At 33.1% G+C, this 27,420-nt stretch overlaps 1 protein-coding gene across 7 annotated transcripts; it reads left to right on the forward strand.

Annotated features, from left to right (window-relative positions):
* The first annotated feature begins 467 nt into the window (after positions 1-467).
* wwk (anoctamin 8 white walker) lies at positions 468-26,432 on the forward strand. 7 transcript variants are annotated; one of them, XM_069124803.1, is made up of 16 exons: positions 468-660; positions 10,814-10,899; positions 15,690-15,850; positions 15,970-16,246; positions 16,524-16,712; positions 17,390-17,575; positions 17,730-17,882; positions 19,331-19,466; positions 20,048-20,103; positions 20,844-20,918; positions 21,623-21,934; positions 23,440-23,637; positions 23,856-24,147; positions 24,949-25,260; positions 25,459-25,726; positions 25,821-26,432. In XM_069124803.1, exons 1-16 carry the CDS (start codon positions 468-470, stop codon positions 26,302-26,304), a joined length of 3,378 nt encoding a protein of 1,125 aa, XP_068980904.1. In that variant the 3' UTR covers positions 26,305-26,432. The 7 variants fall into 7 exon arrangements, with proteins under 7 accessions (XP_068980904.1, XP_068980914.1, XP_068980920.1 ...); XM_069124813.1 differs by having other exon boundaries at positions 24,970-25,260; XM_069124819.1 differs by having other exon boundaries at positions 24,973-25,260.
* Positions 26,433-27,420: the final 988 nt, after the last annotated feature.

Below are 27,420 nucleotides of genomic sequence, written 5' to 3' on the forward strand. Positions count from 1 at the left end.
TTAATCAATCCTGATAAAAATGACCATCGATCATAACCAAGAACATATTTAACTTAAATGTCACGTGATTTTGATCATTTCTACAGTCACTTTTATATCAAACCTATTCTACTTATAGATGAATTCAATACGACTTACCATTATTACGATTTCGCGTTCATCCAGTCTTAATTATCTTCGTCAATAAAATATTCACATTTTTCACGTTTATATCCAAGCTAACGATCAAAAAACTTCGCGATGTCTCATAACCGCTACCGGAAGAAAATTGCAAATTATTTCAGAAAATTGCCCCATGGTAATCCGTCGCAAGAGTGGCGCCACTATGCGGCCAGTGCTGCGAAACGATGCAACGGAGACGAAGGGCGAAGAGAGTTCGCGAATAGAGGGTGCATAGAGGGAGCGAGTTCAGTTCAGGCGCAAAGGTCCTCGGTTAAGGACGCGACGGTCCTGCTAATCGGGACACTATGCCAGGCGGCGAGGGGTCCCCGATCAATCTCCTCGACCACCGTACATCGACCACCTCCGGCGAGTGCGCGAACAGTGACGAAGATGAGAGGACGACGGGCACCGCTTCCAGCACGATGACGACCGTCCTCGCGGGCGACGGTCTTAGACGGAGGAAGGTCATACACGCGGCCAAAGAAACCTTTGACAAGGGTGAGTTTTAATAAATCTCCTCTATTTGTAGTACTACTGATCCCAAACTCATAAATCATCTTGTCATTCCTTATGTTTGATTTTTCATCAAGCAGACATAATGTGGTACAATTCGTTCGGCGTAACGATAGTACATGCATTCATGTGAATACGAATAATTCGTAGCGATAGTTAGTACATATTCTCAGTGATAAACACCAAATGCAACCAATCTAGTAACCGACAGAACCTAACGACTATACAGTCGAATTCGGTCGTATTATTGGACGACATCTAGACATACAATACATCGGTATTCGGACCGTTATTCTTTGCCCCTGCGAATATACGTTTCAGTCAGAAAACATAAGAAAGAGTATATTCGCTGTCCGCAGTGCGCGCAGTCACGGATGCTATCTCAGCGGCGTTGGTGCGCGCGTTCTCAATGCCGCGCCGTTGTAAATACATGGGGCTGTGTATGTACAGAAGGTAGATGGGTTTCGTTACGAAAGCTCGCGCAATAATCGCGATGTGGGGAAGTATTAAATCACTGTCAATGATTTTCGTGGTTGCTTATTTTCATCCAGGAATCGATTCACCTTCTGAACCAAAAATGGTTCGTACACACGCCCACCCGGTCATCCCCTTCTTCTTAGACCGCGAGCCCCCTCTGAATTCAGCTTATCCCCCTTTGCACCCAACTCCACTCGGCTGCGTACGCAGGTCTTGATTCGCGGTTCTTTCGCAACCAATTTGTTTATATTATAGGTGAATATATTATCATGTTCTTTAGAATGACGTTAAAAAAGAATTGAAATATAATTGTCCTCTGAATGTTGGATTCTTGAAATATATTTACAAATCATTGGTAGTTTATTTTGAAACATCATAGAAAAACAGCTGAGAAAAAGATGAAGAACCTATATAAATATGGTACATCGTATACATATGTACCTCTGAAAAACTCATGTAATTAAAACTTTCCACAGTTTTTGAAGTACTTAAGAACTTTCCTATTTCAAAACTTTAAATGAACCAATTGCTTTGGGAGTACTGTATTATTTCAAAGATTCATCTATAAATCATAGATTCAACTCTTTTTGCCACTAAAAATTTTACGAATGACGCAAAACTTAGAAAATCACCTTTTAGCTGTATTTTCAGTGCAAATAATCGCCGTGTGTCACCTCTCCTCGTGTCGACTCTTCGAGATCTAGATAGCAAAGTGGGGGTTAGACCAATAGAGTAGGGGCCGGTAATCGCGTGCAAGCTGACGAGAGAGCGCATTATCGCCTAAGGGCATTGCATTTTCGAGCAAATTTCAGCGATACCAGTGTGGTTTAATTGGAATTCAAACGTCGTATCTCGCATCAATGCTAGTGTTCGAACGGACGAGTTTCTTCACCCTGTGACCGTCAGGATACAATCGGTCATGATTTGACCTTTAAAGCGAATAATCCATTTTATATCGTGCTTTTTTCCTTTGCGTTTCTAGAAATAGCTGAAGATCGACTACATATTCAAATGGTCTTGGTCATGGTCAAATGGTCTTGGGCCAAAATGATGTTAATATTTAAAAATTTCTTTTGAATCATTTCTCAGAGGATTTGAGATAGGAATTATCTAATTATGGAAGAGCAGCTAAATCCACAAAGGAATTTTATTAGATTTGATCATGCTACTCCACAGAATTTCGCTGAAACGGATACTCCATATCTAAACGTGATAACTCGGCTCTCTGTGGCTTTATCTTCTACGCCATGTCGGAAGTAATTGGATCCATCTATTTAAACGACTTTGTTCGGAGAAACCGTATTTACATTTCCTTTGTGAATTATTCTATGAATTATTTTCAATAATATTGTTTTGCTATGAAATTCTTTTTAAAAAATGACTAATGAGTTATTTCATTTTTGTCAGAAATTAATTATATCATATTTATTAAAATTTAATCTGTATTAAAACATAGAAAATTTTCAATAAGGACTATTAATAATCCGATTTGTGATCTAGAAAATATAAAAAATTTCCTAATCTTGACTCATAACAAAAAAAATTTCTAAAGGAATCCCTAAAAATCCCCAGTGTTGATTACCAAGCATCATCGAGGGGTAAATTAAAATTAAAGAACATACCACAAAAGCATACTATGTAAACCCTACTCTAGTTCTCACCATGAATCGCGTGAACACAAACATTACGTGATTCTAAAAATCCGTGCAACACCAAGAGACCTCGTTCTACAGCGGTAATTGTGCATTTTCATTTAGGTTCGCATTTTCGATACCGGTAATCCGGCGAATGTAATTTTATGCGGCGTTGATAATCTCCACGGGACGAATACGTGTGATCATCTCATCGATGCACGACTAGCTCGCGCCACAATGTGGCTATATTATTATTGCAGGGTGATATGCATAGTAGATGAAATTACCTGATTTAGTGGGATTTATTTCAATGATATACTCTACTTTAAGTATTATGAAGTTTAAAATATGATTATATTAAATTAATTAATATTTTTATGGTCAATTTTTAAGTTTGATAGTTTTTAAGATTATTATTATATGATTTAATAAGATTTAATATGTTGTATCTTAAATTTTCATGATTTTGACAATTAATGTGGATACTAGCTTTTCTTGTATTGATTAATAAAAACAGAACGTTTCTGTTCTTAACCGCAAAATTTTATACACTATCACGTGTAAACTGTAGTTAGAATTGTTAAATCCGTTTTTGCAAATGATACCAGAAATATTTTAAAAAAATGTATTGCAAAACAAGAGATCATTTTAATATTTATAGCTTTTCCCCTACATAAAAAGTCGCGATTGAAACTTGAATAGCGGTTCTTTTCACATGTTATATCTCAGCATGCAGCCTCTTCATTCTATATAAACGGCTCGTTAAGCACTGAGGAAGGTCACTGTACTAAAATTATTTCCCTCAAATTTTCTGCATTTTTAAAAAACCTCCTTCACTAAGGTTAACTTTCTCAGCAACGACCACACATTTTCTAAACGATTAATCAATTTCATCATCTTACTTTTATAAAAATCGTGGGTTTTAGAATTCAAAATTTCATAGAACATACATTTCATATATGTTATTGAAAATTGTTTACAGTGTAGTAATTTCACAATAATAAAACTGTATAGTTGCATTAAAAAATATATGTTGATATCGAAATTATTATAGATAATAGTGTAGAAAACAAAATCAAATATTCTATCAAATTTCTCTCATTAAATCACACAACTTTTACACTAAAATATTTCCTCATAATAGTTGAAGAAGCAATCTTTACGCGTTGCATGAAACATATGGCCTTGAATAAGATTCGAACTACATTACGTGTTTTTACCCTCGAAACGTGCAAACTTTAGCTCCTGATAGTTATATCAGTTTCACCGATTATATGTAGCCTTTTAAGAAAACTATCCTTTTCAGGGTCACCCTGTACATATACGTGGCTGTGAAATGGTGGTATGAAGTGTAACTGTATATACTTGAGCATGACGTAAGAGAGTGCTCCATCCCCTCCATTACCTACCAAAATGAGGCGCGTGAACAGTCCTGAAACGACTCCTATCGTCAATACATAAAATGGAGATTTCTAAAGACGCTTAAGTGATTTCCCAGTGTTTTTTTGAGTGTTCGAATCATCAATTAGTAATAGGCCGACACAATGATATTCTTCGATATTTTATTTTCATATCATTCGACATGTTTCGTGTGTTTTACATCCTTTGAATGGTTGATCTGGTTCTTCTAAGATAATAGTTTATTTCATTACATTATTAAAATTAGTATTACATAAAAAGGTAGGAATTATATATACTAAAAAAATAAGTTAGTGATTAAATAAAAATGGTTTAACATTTTAAGTAATAATAATGTTAATAAATTATTATTAATTAGAAATTAGAAACTTAGGTATGTTTTTAGAAAGTTATATTATTCGTATCATTTTTCAATGTCTTTCAAATGGTGAATTAAATAATTCTTTATTAAAAATAAAGAATTACATATTAAAGTTACATATGTAATTCTCTCGAAACGAAATTAACGTAAGTCAATTAACAGGAATTAATTAGGTGGGTTAAGTTAAACAGAATACGACGCTATTTAGGGTCACGAACGCGAAGCCATATGGCGAAAAGACGCATACACTGTAGCTTAAAAAGCACGTGCCACTGATGCTACCAACGCATGGAACGCAAAGAAATGGGATGATCGATACACCAGTCATAAAGTGCCACACGTTTGACATCGATTTGCTTTAAAAGACACGTAACGTTCATGTCATATCTCGTAAAGTATACCAACTAAGTATGCCGAAAAAGATAGTAATAAAGTTCTAAAAATTACTCTGTATATAGTATATGGAGTTACTTCTACGTGCAATTTTCATATAAAAATATCAAATGTGTATGTGTGTGATAAATTATATCATTTTAGGATCTATAATTTTGTATTACATTATATGAAATGATAAAGTTTTATTGTCACCCGATATCTACATACTTAAATAGTAAATACTACTATTCCAGAATATTATTCTACGCTGCCGTTTAGTATGTATACATACATACATATCGAATTAATTTCAAAACAACTTCGATCTCTAAATGTGTTAACTAATAAATCCTATAATTCCAAAATATTATTGCACGCCCCGTATCTGGTAACAAAACTTTAGATCCATCGAGTATAGTAATTTAACATCGAATAACAAACTCTACGACTTCAAAATGTCATCATACGCAGTATACATATAACAAATTTTCGCCCAATCATTGCAACTATAACTCTGTATAGTGGCTCACAAAATTATGTGGACACTTACCATAGAAAATTTTTTGCTTACTGCATCTCATTATAGTGCTAAAGAAATTTTAAAATGTTTCAAACAACGTATATGTTTTAATACATATATATATATGCATATATACGTATAGTCAGCAACAAAAATACGCGGACAGTATTAGAACTAAGTAAGTAGAAATAAGTATCAATGAAGTTTCGTTAAATACAACTTACTTGCACAAAAATATGAGAATTAGTCTCAATTATTGAATAAATACTCCATATACTATACAGATACGTAATAAATAAAATTATCATTATTACTATAAATAAATATAAATAAAATTATTATATATATAATATTAATACTAATTCGATTAAACTTCATTGATACTTACTTCCTTATATAACTTATCTTTGTCCCCGACTATATCTCATGTTCATTTCGAAACAACTAATATAGACAAAACATTTGTAAATTTTCCTTTTATACGCTTTAAGACGTTAAAATTGCAAGGGAGTCAAAAGCAATCTTCATATAGTATAACACAAATCTCTCTGAGATTTATGATTTACAATGCCGAGATATAGACTAATCTACCAAAACCGTGATTTTTAAAGGATGATAATCTAGAATCTCTATGGAACTTCGTCTAAAACTTTCAACTTGTTTTGTACATCGTCTTTTTTGTTCATTTTCATTAACGATTCTCTTAGAATCGCGGCTTCAGTTGAAACTTAACGGTTCTACATATCTCCTTAATGATTTCCTAAACATTTTTAAAAATTCTGATGAATCTGTCGGTGCACATATTTTACTTCCACTACCTTATTTTTGTCCTTGACTATATTCATAAACATTTTCTGTGTTAAGTGTTCGAATATTTTCATAAATCACTGTCCTTCCTTTTAACCGTTCCTAAAGAAATCTTTCTAACTTTCGAAAGCAACGCTCGTTTCTACAATATTCCGTCTCTGGATGTTCGAAAGGTTTTAACTGATACTTTCCTTCTCTGTGGAAACCAAGGCAACCGTCACCGTGCTTCTTCTAGAAGATAGTGTGTTCAGAGACGTGTACATAATATCACGCAACACTTGAGAGAACAGACTATGGGTGAAATACGATCGATTTAATAGACTGGAACTATTGTATGAGATGTAAAATGTTGAAAGCGTACAAGCCTCTATACCCTGCAAGATAACATTTTATCAATTCGACCAGAGTTACGGGTTTATTCATTTCTTAAATTTATGCATAATTGCAGTCTTGAGATGACAGGATCTCGAACAAAACTCGACCAATTATTGTAGCAGCCACTCAATTGGATAGCACAGTATAAAGTCTAGAGTACTGTAAAGATTAGGTCTATAGAGTCGTGTATAATTTGATGAATAAATTCGTGTCTATAGTGGATGAGGAAAGTATTTGAACATATATTTATTTTGCTCGATAATTATTTAGCGTGTAAATCGATTAGATGTAATAGAGTGTTTAATATTCAATAGATTTACTTAACTAGCGAAAAAGCCATTAATATATTTTGTACGGTTTCTATTAGGTATCAGGCATTTTTACTTGTAAGTTGGAATACTTTGATTTTACAAAGCATGTGAAAAATTTTATATATGTAGTCAACACAAGGAAAGATAAATATATTATTATGATACATATAAAAATTCATATTTACGTACATGCTTTAGAAAAGTTGTCTTTTTAAGTTTGCACTTAAAGCTTGGCTGTTCTATGTGCTTTCTATTTATTAAAAAAAATAGTATATCAGGCATACATAGTATCATATAAATGTTTATGAATTTCTTAATAATTAATAATAATTGAGCCAATTGTTACCATTAATAGTTACTTAATATAAGAATATAAAAATATACCATAGTAAAGTTACTGTGTTTGTTATTTATATATGAAGATAAAAGTGGAAAAGGTTGCTTATTCTTCTGTCACCTACCTGAAGTTCGATAACGTAATAATATTCATGCTAACCATTGCATTCAATAATCTTTTAATGATTATTTATTATTATTTTAATAATTCAATGATGATTTTTTAACATTATTACGTATTACTTCATGTATCTATCACTTAATAGATCTCACATTACTTTTTACAAGAAGACATTCCATTTTGTAGAATATATAAGAAGTTTCAGTAAAATCTTATTATAAATAGATCTTATGTACGATATTTACAAAAATAAAAAGATGGTGCATTAAATTCTTCGATTTTATTCTACTATAATTTTAATGTCGTTCAATCAAACCTTGTCCACCGCAGTTAAACGGTCATAAAAGTTAAAAGTATAATAGGAATATAAAAATCATAATAACCACACTAAAAACATATCATGGCTAATTTAAGATAATTTTGTGGAGAAATAAAATCTATAAAATCGTTATTGGTCGTATGATAGAAATATGACCAATTGATTGGTAATAGTCCAAAAATATACTTATTTTATCTCACATTTACTCTTCGTTGATGTTCGTGCAATTTATAGAACAGAAACTTTGCCAGAAATTCTTTAATTCAATTTACTTTCGTTAATATTCTATTACGTTCTATAATGGTAGTAATATAAAAAGAATAAAAGATGAATTACTAATATACAGTAGTAGTTAAATATTAATAATTTAATTTTTTACTGCAATTTAACTGTTAGATAAAGATATTTTTTTGTTTTTGTTATATTTCACCTTTATTATCTTAAGCAAATAAATCTCCATATGAAATAATTTCTTATATAAATTATGTACAATTTGAATTTTAAATAGAAATTAACTTACAAAAAAAAAAAGAGGAAATCAGAATTACTTTGAAAAAAGGGTACATTTCGTTTTAACGGAAATATACCTTTTGCACAATCCTGCGCAAAGTAAAACAAATGCTAGTGTGTTATTCGATTCTGCAAAAAATTAATAACACCGTTCTTTCTATCGATGGTAAAGCAAGTAACACACAAAGAACAATAAAAATCGAATTCCCCTTTGGAATTTCCGCTTCCTACCCCGTGAGCACCTCTGCAACGTCGTTTATCACCGGAAGAACGAGTAGAACGTTAAAAAGGGAAAAAGGAAACTTTTCGTGTTCGTACCGCGTGTTGAACGTGCAAAATGATGTTCTAACGAACAAAATACAGTGCATTATACAACAAGCTCCGCCAGCTCGGAAAATGCAATTTTCCATAGAGATGGATAACGGAGGGTAGAACTCTTAACTTTCAGAATACAAACCATACGGAAGTTTGTGTCCAGGTCTTTCCTGACAATGTTGCAGAATCTTACAAAATTTATATTTCTCATTAATATATTTATATTTATATATAATAAAATATTAATAAGATAAGAAACATCATATATAAATATAATGTATTATATCGTATAATAATATGTTTTTTATATTTTTTATATTAGGCTTTGAATGAATTTTAATGTTCTCAATTGGAGGAAATACCTTCGTCTATATTTCTCTCTTTCAAGGAAAGAAATAGATATTATATATTTAGTACAAAAATAGTAGTCACATCATTTAATTTTCTATAAAATTAAACAATAGACCAATTACCTAATTTTCTATAAAAAGAAAAATAACTAATTCTAAATTTCAGACGAAATTTTGGAAAGATACAGTCTTACATAGATTGAAACAAACATAATTCCTGCATCCAATGAAGCTACGATATGCTGAGCAATTTCCTGATTCGTAATCGTTGGCCAGAAAATTACCTTCGGCACGGTAGCGTGAAACTCTTTTCATTGCGGTCTCGCGATAGGAGCTGGTTACGAGGAAGTTTTTAAATGGCCATTAATACAACGTGTCCTTGGGAGGTTTGATAGAAAACGTGGATTAAAAGCATTTCTTAATCTTATTTATTGAAAAAGGAAACGGATCATACAATAATGTCGCACTATCTTTTAACAATTGTCTATCTTTAAATTCGTTTAAAATACCAGGATTGAAAACGTTTTTCAAGTTACTTAATGAAGAGGAAAAAAGATGACATAATACTATCACGCTATTTGTTGGTGTTATATATATATATTTTTTTCCTTTGTTGTTGTTATATATTTATAGTTATCCATTTTTAACTCTGTTAAAAAAATTAATATTTTTAAGAGTAACAAATTTTTCAATTTCGGGAAATTTTTTAAAATTAGACCCATCTATAAGAATTTCAAAAAATGAACGATAATCCAACAAATGATAGAGTTTTAATAATTCAAAAGGTAGCGTTGTACATTGCGAAGGAATTTGATTGGACAAGAAAAGAAATTTATTAATGATTTCGCAACGCATTAACTGGCCTAAATTTAATTTATTATCGAACAAAGGGAGCTCACATATTTTACAGCCGTTCCACGTAGTTGTATCTTCTTTCTTCTGTTTTCTTATTTGTGGTTCAGCCACAGTTTGAACGTCCTCCAATATAACGACCCTATGCTCTGTTCCTCGTATTCTATAAAAGGAAACGAGTGACTGAAAATTGAAATAAGTATTACCGTTATACGAAAAAGGCAGCTCAAGTATTTCGTTAATGATCACCGCTGAATTGTCTGCGACTTGCTTCGAATTCGTTAAAAATTCTCAGTGCTTCGCTTTGATACTCGACGATTCCAATTCTTTATCTTCGAGTTAATTATGTCTGTCGAGTATGTCTCCAGAAAAAAGAGCTCTGCTTCTTCATTACATTAAAGAAAAAGATGTGCTGTATAAGACACATGAAATGTGATAATTGAATATTTTCGAATAGCATAAGAAAATGAAAACAAAATTTTGTATAGAAAAATTGTATAAGTAATTTATAATATAGCTATGGCAGACAAATTTCATATATCATTATAAATATATGTTACTACACGCGTAAACGATCTGTGACCCTAAATTCATCTACATAGGTATATCAGTTGATGTTAACAAACATCGCTTCAATTCATAACCTCACAATATCTGTTCCACCAGTAGTACGTTTTCGAATATACATTACCTCTTTAAAATAGATAAAATCGATAAATCAACAACAATCAGAAATTCAGATTCAATTCATTTACATATTATTGTTTAATCGAAGAAGAGGACTGTTAGACTGGTTAGGCGAATTACAGCTCGGGGGCCGCTTCCACGTCTCGTTATATGGATCGTCGCGTTTCCATCAATTACGCGAGCTATTAAACCCCGCAATTTGCCGCTTTATTAAGGAAACCCGCGTTCTCGCTTCATCACGTTCACGGAAAATTAATCCTTGGAAAAATAACACGACGCTAACGATGTGTCTCGTTAGGAGACACCAGGTCTGGCATGGATCGATATTTAATAACAACACGTCGTTTCCATTTTCCTTTTCTTTTGCAGCATCCCGTCTACTCAGGCGGAAGATACCATGCACAGGCCACTTGATGACCCCCCGCCGCCTATGGATACAGAAGGTTCCAACTCAAGTACGTTTTCGAATCATTACATATTTCTATTATGTACTACTGTAGTCTCGTTAAGTCCTCTATTTATCATTTCCTTAAAAAGGTTACTACAAATTATGAAAAATATTTTAATAATTTTATTATTTAATATTATTACTTTTACATTTTTGGATAGCTTAGTGTTTCTGCACTTTGTTACATATATGATGGATTTTACACATTTATAGAATTCTGTATAATATTGTCAAATAGTATATGTATTCGTTATTTATATTTGCAATGTATCTGTTACACATCAATTTCAAGTTTGAAGTTAACCAAATTCAACACAATCAGTGCTTTGACAAACCTCTCTAAATATCTCCTTATATTATCAACTATTATAAATATTTATTATTTGGTGAAAAAAATTTTGACATTTAATATACGTAATTTTAAACATTAAAAGAGGTTAAGTTTGCTTTTATATATTCAAAAAGGAAAGAATCGAAAGAAACATCTTTAAAAGAAACACCTAGTACATACCACAAGGCCTTTTTTTTCTTCGTCTCTTTTTTTATGTAAAATGATAGAACAATTTTTCACTGTTATCGTAAAGGATTTCCATGATTGAAAAAATTGCCAGCATTCGCTGTAACACATGTTCGACCAATATAACCGCTAATTACTCGACCATTGTCCGAATTGAATTATCCGTGACGAAGCAAGAAGCCAGTGGTGAGAACGTGTACAAAAACATTTCAACTTGATTCTACGCCCGAGCACACCGGATCCTTATATGCATCTGAATGGCTCATCTATCACCATATTCCTAACCAATTGAAATCAATACTCGACGAGTACAGGGAATCCATCGTGTACAGTGTACGGTATCCACGTGACGTACAAACAAATTTTGTTGCACACATCCTCGTTATTCTATGTTACTATATACCTGGTTTATAATTGGGATTGGCTTTCTTGTTTACGGAAACGCGTTCTACGGCTATTGATTTTATCGTTATTGATCAAACGATTGCGTGTAGGGACGGGTGGAGCTTAGAAATGACGTACAAATCCTAAATCATCAATTTATAATTAGTAGATTAGTATCAGGGCTGTCTAATATAATGATGTAATAACCAATTAATAATATTAGGAAATTAGCGAGTTATTGGCATGATCGAACAATTTGTGTATAATTTGTAAAATTTACTTGTAAAATTTTATTATTATCGCATTTCATACAACTATTTTATCTATTATTGTAAATAAAATATGTACATCCACGTACTATAAAACAACTATTAGAACTATGATTCGATACGAATTCGCACTACAGTCATGTAAGAAGTTGACGCGTCAGCCATCTAGAGAGGAATCTCAAGAATATCGTTAACAAGCGTGTAGGAATGAAAAGAATTGAGAAAGGTGGCGTTAGCGAATAAAACGGCCAACCAGTGAAATTGATTCCCCTACGATATGTTTCCAATTCTATCCTTTTCACATTATTGTTATACATTTGTAGCTCTTTATTTACTTATTCTACGTCGATACATTTCTATATTCTAATATTTTCGTATTTTTATGTTCGCATACATTTTCGGGCAACTTTTCTATTCGTGATACGGCGCATTATCGTTGTGCCGATATGTCGATAATACTGACATCGGAACTGCAATTTGGCGAGATCATCATTGTGTATACCTTCACTATCGTCTGTTTGGTAGAAAAGTTTCGAAACAAATGAACTCCTGTCAACCGGTCAAACAAACTGTTTGATGATGTTACAAGTTGCTCTTCGAAAGGAAATTGTAACGAGAGGTTTCAAGCCTGCCACTTATTCAAAGCTTGTTACGTGCTTTTATTAAGATGTCTGCTATTTCTTTTACTATGTATAGTAGCTCACAAGAGTATTCTAACACTTACAATAGGAAACTTTTATGTATATATTGTATGTGTTGTAGAAAATATTTTAAAATCTCATTAGCATCATAGCGAGATAAGACTGTTATGATTATATTAATAAAGTTGGAATATTTTAATACCCAAAAATATCTTAATAATGTTTGAGAATTATTCTGCACATATTCTTAATTCTAGACTTAATTCTAGATGTAATTTTCATGTAAATTATCAAATAGTGAATTGTATAATTTTAGAATATAATTCTGTACGTTACATATAGTTATTATAGTCGAATCTCATTACACTGTTAGAGACATTTCAAAATGTTTCATATCATGCACATAGTATATTCATGAAAGATTTCTATGTATAAACATTCATGAGCTGCTCTAGGTATATGACACAGAATATGATGTAACGAGGTCGTAAGATCGGTCAGTAGTCAAAGCATTCATATTTCGGATATCGGGACAAAGAAAATGACAAGAACAGTAGTGGATAAGGAATTTAAACCTCGACGGAGGCCATATGTATATCTATACACACAAAGAAAGTTTTAATACAATGTCATTTTATATCCATTTTGTAGGATAAATTTATATTTATGTTACTATTTCTTTTTCCCTACTTCCATTTAAAATATTTATATTTATATCGCAATTTGTTGAAGTAGTGATTAACATTTGCAGTTTTTCTACTTTGATATAGATATATATCTATATAGAATATCTATATATCTATATAGAAATGTAGACCCTATAGTTTAATTCTTTAATTTCAGATTGTCATGATTAAAATCATTTGTGTAAAGTTGATACGATGTGGATACAAATATTTAAAAAGAAAACAGGTTCACATTAAAATACTCACGGAGGATGTCTGCGTAATATGAAAAAAGGTAAAACATGTAAAAATTTAAATACATAAGGGCTATAAAAATATACAAAATATGAAAGATGTAGTAAAACAGTAATAACGAGGCAAGAAAATGAAAGCAAAACCCATGAAACTTGTATTACCCCTCGTTCTAACGAATAATTCATCGAAACGGAGGCAGAAGATCGATAAGTTAAAGTGTGTATAAGACACGAACGAAAAAATACAAAACTAACGTGCAAACAATTATTCACATCAGTAAATTAACGCAAAGAGTATCAAGATCTTTAAAGCGTGCTTTATCAATGTTAAACATATATATAATTCTTGCTAGAATGGACACATACAGAATGTTCGTTGTGGTGGATTTCAATGATATTCATTAAAATCAATCCATAATTTTATGAATGAAACTTTTTCGTTTGCCCGTGTTTATTTATAAAGTATTTTTATTTATTTAAAAATTATACTTTTTAAAACAATATTACTTTTTTAATCGGATATGCTTTTTCTGAATTAGTTTTCTTGGGAAAATCTGATCAAACAATGTCATGTCCAGAAAAATGACTTCACCTAACTGTATTTCGACCAACCAAACGATCAAAGAGCGATGAAAAAATCCTGTGTAACAACGTTGCATTAAACGCATCTCCGCATTCTTTTTGGATCTACGTGCTGCTCACTGGTCGTCGGTTAATTTAATATAAGGTGACCTTTTAGAAAGCGTCATCTTTATCCCCGTAACGATGGTAGTTCCGATGAGATATCCTAAGACATGCCCACGCGCGGTTTCTATTCTTTGTTACGTAACTTTTTCCATATACCGTCCGATACCAGCCATCATTTGCGTTCCGGAAGTTCAGCCTCCTCCGTGAGATTTTTTATTTGACTCACGTAGAAAAGTTGGCTTTATTAGCTGTTTTTCTTTTTTACGCATAATATGGTAGAAAATTGAAAATTGTCGGGGAACTTTTTTAGCGAAGAAATATAATAGATAGGAGGACGCATTGGAAGGAGGAAAATGGAGGTATTCTTTTCCACTTTACAATTTCATTGTTCAATATTTTATACTAAATGCAGAAGTTTTAACTTCTGTGAGAGACTATACTACACAGAGACCGATATTATAGTACTACTCATAATATAGTGGCTCAAAATTACAATTAAAGTTACATCAAAAGTTAATTGTAAACTCTGAAGTCTTTTTTTTCTTAGTTTAGTTTCTTAGTTAATTAGCGTTGTCAGTATATAGCGTAAGTTTTAGTTAGTACATCAATTATAAATTAAATCTTCGTAACAAAATAGCGTTAAAGTCTTTGTACTTGTTTGGCTACGCTCCATGATTCGTCACTGTCATCTAGTGTCATGTTCTCATACACTGCTCTTTATGTATAAATATAGTAAATATTAGCAATTTCTGAGAAAGAAGGATTTCTTTTAATTCCAACAGAGTAGATAATACGGATAATAGAAGTGAATTTCGACGGCGGTATTAAGTCAGACATGCCATCAGGATATCTTCGCGCGTAGATTGTCAATATCAAGCAATCTGCTGCCGTTTGGAAGACGGCCAGGGCAAACGACTTTACTCCCTGTGCCAGAACACATGTATAATTCGTCCTACGGTCTACAATTCCATAGGGAAATAAGTGTACCTTGTCCAGCGATAAGTACGAAATAACGTCACGGTTCTGATTTGTGGACATTCGAGTGTATCTTATTTCTTACGAGAAACCTGATTATTTCGATGATATGGAGATATGGAATAAAATCAGTAAACTGGTAAAATAGAATCTCGAGGCAGTTAACTCGAAGAACTTTGAGAACTCAAACAAGTTAAAAAAGAATCCTAGAAGCGCCAGAAATTTTGCAACTTAAGAAACTCTACGAAATTAAAGAGTTCTAAAAATTGAAGTATTCAAATCCCAAGAAACTAAAAAATAGAAATCCAGGAATTTAAACTCTAAGAACTCTAAGTCTAAAAATTCATAAAAATTTGTTGTAATCGATAATCGATATTCGCCAAATATGAATGATCAATTGTACAGGAATGCGACGTCGTGATGATGTTTCCAAGCGGAGCAAGCGATGAAACTCTGATGTGGCTCCTAGGCCGTCTTCGGGCGGGAACCCCGGGCCTAGTGGTGCATGTGCGACATCATACTTCGTCAGACACTTATGGCTTTTATTTAACAGCTCCCTTTAGTGTGTATGTATATTTCTTATATATTGTAAGTTATAATCATTATATTCTATTGATTATATGAAATCTCAGGAACCAAACTGATTTGATTAAAAAAATTGAGAATGATACTTATTTATTGATAGACTATTGAAAGCTGCCGAAGAGGTGCATTTACCAAAGACTTTACGTCAAGAATTCGGTGGAGGATTGAAAGAATTCGTAGGTTCTGAATCAAGCTGTTTCGAAGGCAGCGACGACGAATCTCGATTCTTCACTACTCAGGAAAGGCAATCGCTGGTCCTGCACCTGCTGCATACTCTTAGGGCGGGTCCGCAGGATCTTCACAGTCTATCCGGACTTAAGATGGTGGAAGGTCAAGCAATTATTCCAAAATGCCTTTCTGCTGGGATTATATCCCAGGTTAGTGTTATTCGCTAAACGATCTCTGATCTGCAAATACAGAATAGTATAAGTTCCTTTAAGAATTCTTATAAATAATCAAAATGTCTTACTTAAATTGAATCTATAAGAATTCTTAAAGAAATTTATATTATTCTGAGAAATTATTAATTATTACTAATTGTTGATAAGTTCAACTTTCTTGAAAATTTTTTAGCTTTTCATAAAAAGATTTGATTGTTTCTTTTCAACTTATAGTTGCACCTGTACTTATAAGAAGAAATATATTTTCTTCCAGGTCTTCCCTCTTCACGAATTGCCTGCGTTGGAGAAGTTGCAACGAACATGGGTTCGCGCGTTTCTTAGCCCCCAACCCTTGGACGACATTTGTAAATACTTCGGAGTCAAGATTACCATGTACTTCGCATGGCTCGGTCATTACACCACCGCTTTGATCGTTCCAGCTGCAGTGGGTGCCATATATTGGGTAAGAAAAGAAATAAATATTCCTACAGTTTACAAGTATTAACTATAATGTTTGTAGAACATGAGAATATTTTTTCCAAGTAACTATCCATAAAAGTAATTCTGTAATACCGAGCCGTGAAAGTCTCAAATTTTTGGCTAAGAAAACTTTCAACAAAGCTACAAGTCAAATTTTGAATACCCAACAATTCTCATATTTTCATTTTATAATTTTCAATAATGTTAATCTTGTAACTAATAGCTTTTCTATAGAGTGTATTCATGATTATTTTAGCTTCTCGAAGAAGGTCGAACTCGTCTAAAGCGTTTCTACGAATAAAATTACGTTCCTTCTAATCATTTTTAACCACTTTGTCCTTAATTTCTAGTTTTACATATTCTTGCGTTTGGAATATGTAATGAGTTATGTTAAGTGAAAGTTCAAAAATCCACAGAATGTACATAATACAGAAAAATATGTGAAATATAGAAAATGTAGTATTTATTGTAATACATACTAGATAAAACAGACTTGTGTCTGGATTCCACCTTTTCAATTATATTGACAAGGATATGAATTTGCAAAAATACCTTCAGCCTAATAACGACTCAATATAATATTGTAATATTGTAATAAAATTTTATATAAGTGTAGTATTGCATTGTTAACACCTATCTCGTTTTAACTTGATCTTCCAGGTCGGCATCATCGGCAGGAATCAAGCGGTGGAAGATGTAGCGTACGTTCTGTTCTCCGTCTTCAATGTGATCTGGGCCACGGTTTATCTGGAAACCTGGAAAAGAAGGGGCGCCGAATTGGCCTACAGGTGGGGTACTTTGGATCAAAGAGATGACCTACTTGTCGAGCCTAGGCCCTTGTTCACGGTAAGTTTCCTAGCGATCACTAGCGCCACTCTCGCTTTCTCTCACACGTTTTTCGCTTTTTCAATTTAAAACACAGTTAGTTGAAGTTAGTTGTACTGAGTGTAATTCCAATGCTATGATATCTTTTCCTCTTCTCTCTTTTCCGAAATTGAAGGGCACTTTGGAAACTTCAGCTGTAACAGGGAGATTGGAGCCAACATATCCTAGATGGAAGAGAAACATGTTCCGGTACTTTGTCAGCGTTCCGATTATCGCAGCGTGCTTATTCTTCGTTTTCATTGTGATGATCCTCAGCTTTCAGATACAGGTTCGAGACATTTTTTGTACTTTTAGATGAACAAAAACTTATTGAATATGGAATACTTGATTAAATACATGATTTATTCGACCTATTAATATGTTTATATGGAGTACTTATTCGGAATAAAACTTTAAAGGAAAATGTAGAAGTTTACAATAAGATAGATCTAAACAGATCTAAATTTCTGACACATACTTTAATATTTTTTTAGATGTGTGTTATTGGAAAGAAAATTTTCTTTTGGAGTTTCTTCTAAAGAGGTTTACACAACATAAAACCATTTCTTAATTAGATATTCCTTTCAGCATACATCTGAAAAAGCATAATTTTAGTTTCACTATTATACATGTATGTGTGATATAATGTAGATTTAACACTTCATAGAATAGAAATTTCATCGCTTTGCTAAAATTAAATACTTTTTGAAAACAAGGAAATCTAAAGCTAGATGACATTTCTGTTATTAACAAAAGCATACTATAAATTATAAATTGTGAGTTGTAAAAATTTATTTAAAAATAACAAATTAGATAGAATAACTTAATTCATTTTTCCCAGCTGACAAATTAAAAATTCCTTCCAACTTCTTGTTATTTGAATTCGAGTTTTAATAAATTCCTTCGAAATATTCAAGACATAAATGGAACGATCAATGGACATTCCCAGTAATCACTGAATCTGGCAACGTGCCTGAAGTTGCGCTTGCAAACTTTTCTTACAAAATCTCATCGAGGAACAAAAAAGTCCGGGAATAATTTAGTTCTAGAGGCTGAGACGGTATTTCTACCCAACTGTCCAGAACTTGATGAGAAAAAACGCCGAATTCTTTAGCAATTAAAATCAGTTGAATAAAAGCCAAGTGCTGCACGATCAATTTGTCATTATGCCGATGAACTTTCGTTAAATTTGTTAAACTTCTTTGCGTAACGCACAAACTCCACTGCTTAATAGAATTATATTGTTTCCAGATTCTCTAAAATATATAATAATACTTTTATCAATACGCAACACTATGTTTTATAATAATGTACCGTTATCATATGGTGTATGTTTACATAATATATTTTATCTTAAAATATATTATACGTCCACCTAGTATACTTTATACAATATATTTTATATTATTGAAAATATAATATAAAGCTTATTATATTAATAAGCTTTTTATATTATCTGACAATATCATAAACCTCCACTTTTTGACTTTCAAATCCATAACATATTAGTGAAATTAAGAATTACCATTTTTGCATTCTCTTAATTAGAATTTCGTTTTTTAGAGAAATATCATAAAAGACTAATTGATCAATACTTCTCAATTACTCGGCCAGCAAGTAACAGTTTTATTGTATTTAAAATTCTGCTCTTCTACTTTTTTTCAAACAAAGCAAGATTCTCAATGTTTCACATATACCTATAAATGTATATGAAATACATTTTACAAATGATTACAGGATTGGTGGGACGCTCGTCTCGAATCGAGAGGACACGCATTCTGGTTGAGTTATGTGCCAAAAGTTCTACTGGCGGTAGTGATAGCTTTAATGGACGAAGCTTACTTCAAAGTTGCTGTATGGTTGAACGACATGGGTACGTATAGGACGTCTAGATGCGCCGTACAACGATTATGTACATTATTTTGGTTCCCATAGTATTGTTATCACTCTCATTCTCGACACGATTGATCAGCCGTGTGCGAGATACGACATGCGAGAGTGGATGAACATTTTCTATAAAATTCTTCACATCGATTTTGTGTATCTTCACAAGACACATCTGCACGTCTAGTTTTTCTTTTCTTTTTTTCTATCAAAAGCCTATAGCATAAATACTTTTCGAATCTTTCCACGGCTTAGCTTCTTCTAGAGATTAATTCAAAACTATGTATAATCCCTGACTAACGAACATGACTTAAACAGATCTATAAAATAGAGTGTTTTTGTATCCTCTTTCGTATTATAAAAATGATATCAAACAAACGAGATACATTATATTGTAGATTTTGTTATAATTATATTCCTCTTTCTATTCCACTAATTATTTTCTCAACTTCTTCCTTTTTTGCTTTTTTAATCTTTCTTTTTCTCTCTCCTATTTTTCACTTCTTTACATACTGGAGAGCAGTCATGTTACAGTAGATAGTATTTGTGATTTTTGTGTGTTGGACGCAGAAAACTATCGGCTAGACACCGAGTACGAGAATCATCTGATCTACAAGGTGGCACTGGTAATAAAGAAGAACTCTCCATTTTCAATGATTAGAATTATTATTATTGTATGTTGTACTAGCTGTATTATTGTGTGTCCTCCTCTAACCGAATCATAGAATTTATACCATTTTCTTTTTCTTTATTTTTCCTTCTTTTTTTTCTTAAAATTCAACGTTTACATTGATTGATATTGACATTGCTTCCCAACCATGGCGATTCTGGAAAACCTAATACATGTCATTATGAAACATATATCATTCAGTAATTCAAATAATGTTTTAAATATTACTGTGAAGCATGTGCATTTTTTAATGATAAAATACTCACTTAAACACTTCAATTCAATCATATACATTCAGTAACAAAAAGAAGATACAATTTTCTTTTGAGATTTCACGCTAAAGAAGTATAAAAAATTAACGTTATTATTGCAATGTTAAAAATTTTTCAATGAAGATAGTTTGTTCTATTCTAGACAAATTTAGAGGTGGACCATTAATTATAGTATTAAATAAAAGCTCTTCGGCTTCGATTCGATCAACTGAAAAGTAAAAGTTTGCTCTGGCTGTCTCTGTCGCTGCATGAAAACTCAATACTCTCCTAGACTACTTTCTTGCTTGCGCTTCTTCAAAACATAATTGTTTAATTGTTAGAATATGGCGTGATTTTATATACATGCACTTATATTTCGTGCATTCTAGTGTGTGTTTAATTCACCACGACAAATAGAGTATACAGAAGAGACTATGTATTTCAGTTTCAGTTTGTAAACTCCTTCCTATCGCTATTTTACATCGCCTTCTACCTACAGGATCAAGAGAGACTTAAAGAGGTAAGGATCCCTTTAATCCCGATTTTTCCTTCTTCTTCTTCTTTTTCTTCTTCTTCTTTCTTTATTCTATCGAAGTTCTTCTTCGAGAATGTCCATAGACAGAGTTTTTAGACAAACTTAGATATCGTCTCGTTTTTTCTATTACGACTTATCTATCCTTGCAAATTCTTGTCTCTGTAATTAGTATCTAGAAGATATTAGATTGTTTTTGATAGAATGCAAACAGGAAAAGTATATAATGGTTAATCATAATCACAATTTAGAAAACAGTGACTCTAAAAAATAAATAGAATAGATCAGTCAAATGCTAGAACTTAAATTCTAAATATATTTAAATGTATCTTGGAAATTTCTACTCCAAATTAAATGAAACTTCAATAGAATATAAATTCTTAATTGTGATGAAGCAAATAAAAAATAATAAAAATCTGATCTGTGAAAAATCCTATATTCTGAAGTTTACTTTAACTCACAATTTAAACAAAAAATTCAAATGAAGGAGTATAAAAATTTGTACTTAACAAATTAAAGAAGGTATAGAGAAAAATTACAATTTTAAGAGGTCCAAAAGACCATCTGTATTCTATGTTCTAAAATTTACTCTTTGTTTATTCAAAATTAAAGAAGCTAAATTATTAAAAAAGTTCGTAAGATTAAAAATATTTTTAAAAAACAATAATAAATCTTGTTGGTTATGATTTCAGCAACTAGCCGCACTACTCATAGCGCGTCAAGTGATTGGTAATTTGAAAGAGTCCGCCGTGCCGTATCTGATAGAGCAGCTGCGATTGGCTAGACTGAGTTTCGAACTTTTTGGCGCGTTGAGTCCCAGCGAGGCTAGGCCGCCACCTGGCGAGGAGGATGACGAATTACGAAAGAATACGGAGGATAAGAGCGAACGTTCCGATGGCGGGAAATCCAAACAGCCGAGAAATGTCAGCCAGGCCGAATTGGAGAGTTCTCTCTACAGAGTAGGACATCCCACTAATTCTCTACTTAGTGACGTTACGTTCAAGGTTTGAACTAGATTTAGCTAATTTCTTTCGTTTCTGATGCACTCACGCAGTTGCGCACTGAACCTGATCCGCCTTGGTGGGCTTTTTAAACGAGAATTGGAATTAGACAACGAATTGAAAAACTTATAATTACAGTGACTACAAAAAGTATTTGTACATATTCTTATTTTCTAATGAAGCATTTTTTTACGTTCAAAATATTAATTTTTTACCTTCATATGAAAGTATTATTAAATGATATGAGATTTAACATACCTAGTCTTAATTAAGTATTATATAAATGTAGTGATAAATAGAATGTATACTTTTTCTAGCTACTGTATCCCTAAAAGAATAAAATCGTTGTATATTTTTTAATTATCCTATTGTCATTGTGTATTCTTTCATTATTATATTGTAATAGATGTTTATATATTTTAGAGGTTAAATAATGAACTGTGCCAAGGTGGACACAAGTTCTTTTATTGATCACATCATAATACTCTATTTCTCCTTTACGGTATCTTTTTAACGATCCTTCGCTTGCGCGTACAGTCATTCTTCGTTCAATTAATTTTATTTTGGGGGCAATCGAAAAATTTGAAAGCGATTCTGGTGATAGAAGAAGAAGGGTAGGATTAAACGGAAGAGGTAGAGCTAATGAATGTTGTCCTGTGTCGTCTGATCGGTTCTTTTTGCAAAATTTTAATGATTTTTTTTTTTTCGTTTCCCACTGATTCTGTCGACAACGCACAGGTATCTACTAAAAAGGTAATGTCATCTGATCATCTTACCGTTAAATACTTCATCCTTTCGATTACCGACTGCGCTTATCATCGCACTAAACGATAAAATAGAAAGAAAGGAATGTTATATAAACTGAAATATACAGCGTCTTTTATAATTCTTTCAACTGAATCAAGCAGTGAATGTTAAAGGAATGTTCTCTATGTAATAAAGATATGTTCAATCATGTTTTACTTTTACATTTAAAAGACGCCTACCCACTCACTATATTGGGTTCAATTTTCTGCCTGATTGATTTTGAATTCTGAAGTACACTGTAAAAAGCAATAGAGTAATCAAAAGGGTGAATGGAACGACTCACAGCTTGTCACGCTAACTCCATGTTAAGCGCTGGCTTCTTATGTTTTGTTCGAAAAGCATAGTGACCCTTGCACTACCTATGCTAGATACATATATTGTTCACCTAATAGAACATTTTTCTGAATGATATCTCTTAAATTATATGTGTAACTAAAAATTTGGTTGCAGGTTTCTTATCCAAAATTATATTGTATTATATAATATTAATAATATAATAGGATGTACAAGTAGAATAATTATATATGTATTTCAGATAATAAACCTGCAACGAATTGCGCAGTAAACTTAACTAATTAATGACAGTATTACTCTATTTTAAGAGTAATGTACATGTTATAATTATAATAACAATAATAATGATAAGTTTGTCTGTAGAAGATTTTCACAAACGATTTATGCAGAAATATTTCCATTTGCAGTACGACGGAGCATTTTCAGAGCATCTAGAGATGCTATCACAATTGGGATACGTCTGTCTGTTTTCTTCAGCCTTTCCATTGGCTGCCATGGCGGCGTTACTTGGAAATCTTCTTGAACTACGCGGCGACGCTTTCAAACTCTGCTTCGTCCTTCAAAGGCCATTTGGTCGAAGAGTTTCTAATATTGGAACTTGGCAAGTAAGTAGTAAATACATAAATAAATACAGCAAAATTTCATCTATAAAAGTCTCCTAAAAACCATTGTAATTATTATCGTAATTAATAAAAGTTCAATTTACCAAAAGTTATCATAAATAAAATATACTAATATAAAACATACTACTATCAATTGCAAAATATTTATAGAATAATTCAATTCTTAAATAGAAGTAACATGAAATTTTTTTATTTATTAGAATGCCATGGAAGCAATGGGCCTGGTCGCGATTTTAGTCAATTGCGCTCTAATCGGGTTAAGCGGGCAGGTGCAACGAATGTTCCCGGAGATGTCGGCCACGCAAACGATCTTGCTGATAGTCGCCCTGGAGCACATTATGTTGGGGATACGATTCATAATAATCTGCGCGATTCCGGATATTCCGCATTGGGTGGCCACGGAAATGGCCAAGGTAGAATTTTTGAGAAGAGAAGCAGTCAGAAGACTGTCGTCTACTCCGTCACCAGAACAACATCCAGCCACAGTGATAGGTAAGTAAACAGTAATATCACATTTTTAAATGTAACGAGCTACGTAATGTAAGTCTTGTCGCAACATTCTCCTCCTTACTCCGCTTCTTCTCCAACTAGAGACAATTCTCCTGCTTACGGGACCCGATCAGTTTTGAATTCAATGCCTCGCAATGTTTTTTAAATGTTAAGGAGTTCCAAAGAATTCCAAGAACTCGGTGAAACCTGAAACAATCAAAAGATGATGAAGAAAATCTAAGAATAAAAAAAGTTCGTGGAACTTAAGAATCTCTGGAACTATGAGAGAAGTTGGAAAATTCTAAAATTTTTTAAAAATTTCGAAAACTTACGGGTTCGAAGAATCTAAAAAACTTGAAGAATTCTAAAAGCTTAAGGAACTTAGAATAGATCTGAAAAAACTTAAAGAGCTCAAGAAATTCTGTACATTTCTGTACATTCAAGGAATTAGAGAAACTTTAGTATTCAGAGCTCAAGGAATCCCAAGGAACTCCAGGGAATTGTAGAATTCAAAGAATTTAGGAAATTTTAGCTACTCAAAGAACTCAAGAAATCTGAAGTACAATTAAAAAACTCAAAGAACTTTAGAAACTCTGTAAATTTAAGGAATTAAAGAATTAACCTAAGATATTCCCAAAGCTCGAGAAATTCTAAGGGATTTTTAGATAAAATTTTATAAATTCTCGAGCTGACTGTATAATTTTTTATTTCTAATAACAATTATTCGCCGACTGATCGGGTGAACACGACGCCCACAATCTCTTGTCCTCCCTCCTACCATCTATTAATTTCGCTCGAACTCAGGGAGATTCGTGGTGAGTCCAGCAGACGGTGAGAGCGAAGAACAACAACTACTTTCCGACCGCACCGGAGAAGCAACATCCTCCAGTCTTCCGGATACACCGACCCTAGCGTCGTCCACCCAGACACCCAGTAGTCCCCCGACACCTAGCGCAGCATCCGTGCCAAGGATCTCAGAAACACCTTCCGCAGTCCAGACTCCTGGTAGCGCAGGCAGCAGTGACTTAAGCACCCAATTCTTGACTGAAAACACTATGGGCAGCGTTCGTGATATTCACAATTCACCTAGATGCTCTATTCCTGGTGCAGAACGAGGTTCGATAGTTTCTTCTTCTTTCTCCGCCCCCCCCCTTTATAAGAAACGCTTGATAGAAGGATGTATTATATATATTTAATGTAATGTATAGTTTAATGTAAGCTTATTTTTAATTTAGTAAACATTAATTTTTTGTTAAATAGATCTTTAATATTTTCTAACTATATAAAAAACATTTTCTTTTTATTTACAAGTAGCAAGGCGTTCAAGGGAATGGCTTCAGACTGAGACAGAGGCATCGGGTGGAAATGACCACTACAGTCATCACTTAACAATTGGACCTCATGGAGGTGTTGATTGGGTTCGAAGATTAGGTCTCGAAGCTGGTGGTAGAAAGTCCAGCGATTCCGAGATCAGTGGAGCTGGTACGGTTAGTGGAAGCGGGGACGAGTTGACTCTTCACAGGTCCACTGATTGTATCGTCTCGAAAGATCTTGCATCCTCGTCAGACAGTGATCTTCTTAGGTAATCCTACATCTTTTATCCTGAAGTGTAAGATTAAAGAGAATATCTTATAAAAATCTAGTGTATCAAACTATACTCATAATTCTGTTTAAAGATCTGCCCCGCCATGGACAGTGGCTCACAGAAATCAAAAGTTTCGATTCTCCCCCGAGAGAGAAAGGGAACGAGAAAAGGCAGAGAAGCAACAGTATCAGCAACATCAGCGAGAGATGCAGGATTACAAACAGCAATCGTCCTATTATGCCGAGAAAGAGAAGGACTCGAGCGGTCTTTCAGATTCAAACAAAACAATTTCAAGTCAGGAGGAGGAGAAACCATCGAAAGAGGACAGGGAAGCGAAGAAGACCAGGGTGAAACAGAGTCTGATGAAGAGAGCCAGGTCTGTGGCGATCTTCTCCTTGAAGCTGAAAGAACGGAGAGCAAGAGAGGCTGAGTTGAAAGCCAAAGTGGCGGAGAAAGAAGCCAGGTGGCAACAACCACAATCGTGCGTCGGTGGCGAGCTCTCTTGCATCCCCATAGAGAAGCTTATATCCGTGGACGACATCGCAGCCATGGAATTACGCAGACTTAATCATTAGTCGCTTGACGTTTCCACTTTCGTTTTACACGCTAACGTAGAAACGTTCGTCTGCGCCAGTGATACTCGCTACGGAACGAATGTTGTATATGAATTTCGCAGAATCTCTGAGGCCATATCAACAACGTATTTAAAAAGAGAAAAGGGGTTCTGCGAATTAATCGATTTATGACCTACGTTTTTATGTAAATATCAAAGGAAAACTAGTAACGCACATAAAAGAAACAGGAAGTTAAATGAAGAACAAAAATGGGGGTAAGGACACTTGTTTATTCCTACAATGAATACTTTTTGTACATTATTTTTTGTACATTTTTGCAAAAATCACTCTTCTCTGTTTACCACTTGAATATGGAACTAATATCAATGGAAATTTTCAATATCATTGTTGAACGAAAACTTGCTCAATTTGGAGGATAATGCTACTCACTGTTTTATCATTCTGGACTGTAATGTTGACAACGATGGCGCTGAACTACGACGTACTCAAGCGAGCATTTAATGCATATTGGTTTCAAAGTTTCGAGTATTGACTTTATTTGTGTTTTCCAATAGAGGAAGCTCATTTTCTTAAAAATTTTGATTCATTAATATAACAAGATTTCGAGTGAGTATCATTTGCGCAAGTGAACCATGTGCACCGAAAAGCTCATGAGAATTTCTAAAAATGTTTAAGAAATCATTAAGGAGATATGACCGTTATGTATCATCTGGAGTCGTGATTCTAAGAGAGTCATTAATGAAAATGAATAAAGAAACGGCGCACAAAGTAAATTGAAAATTTTAGACAAAGTTCTATAGAGATTCTAGATTATCATCCTTTTAAAATCACAATTTTTGGTAGATTAGTCGATACCTCGGCATTGTAGATCGTAAACTTCAGAACGATTTGTGCCATACTATATGGAAATTGTTTCTGACTTCCTTGAAATTTCATCATCTTAAAACGTATAAAAGGAATAATTACAAATATTCTGCCTATATTGGTTGTTTTGAATTGAAAATATGATACAATCAGGGATAAAAATAAGTGAAAATGTAGCGGAAGTAGGTATCAATGAAGTTTAATCGAACTAGCACTAGTATTATATGTATATAAGTTTTATTTATTATATAT

Source organism: Bombus flavifrons, chromosome 1 (genome assembly GCF_040668555.2).
Source record: "Bombus flavifrons isolate JBK064 chromosome 1, iyBomFlav1_principal, whole genome shotgun sequence".
In the NCBI taxonomy this organism is placed as follows: Eukaryota; Metazoa; Arthropoda; class Insecta; order Hymenoptera; family Apidae; genus Bombus; species Bombus flavifrons.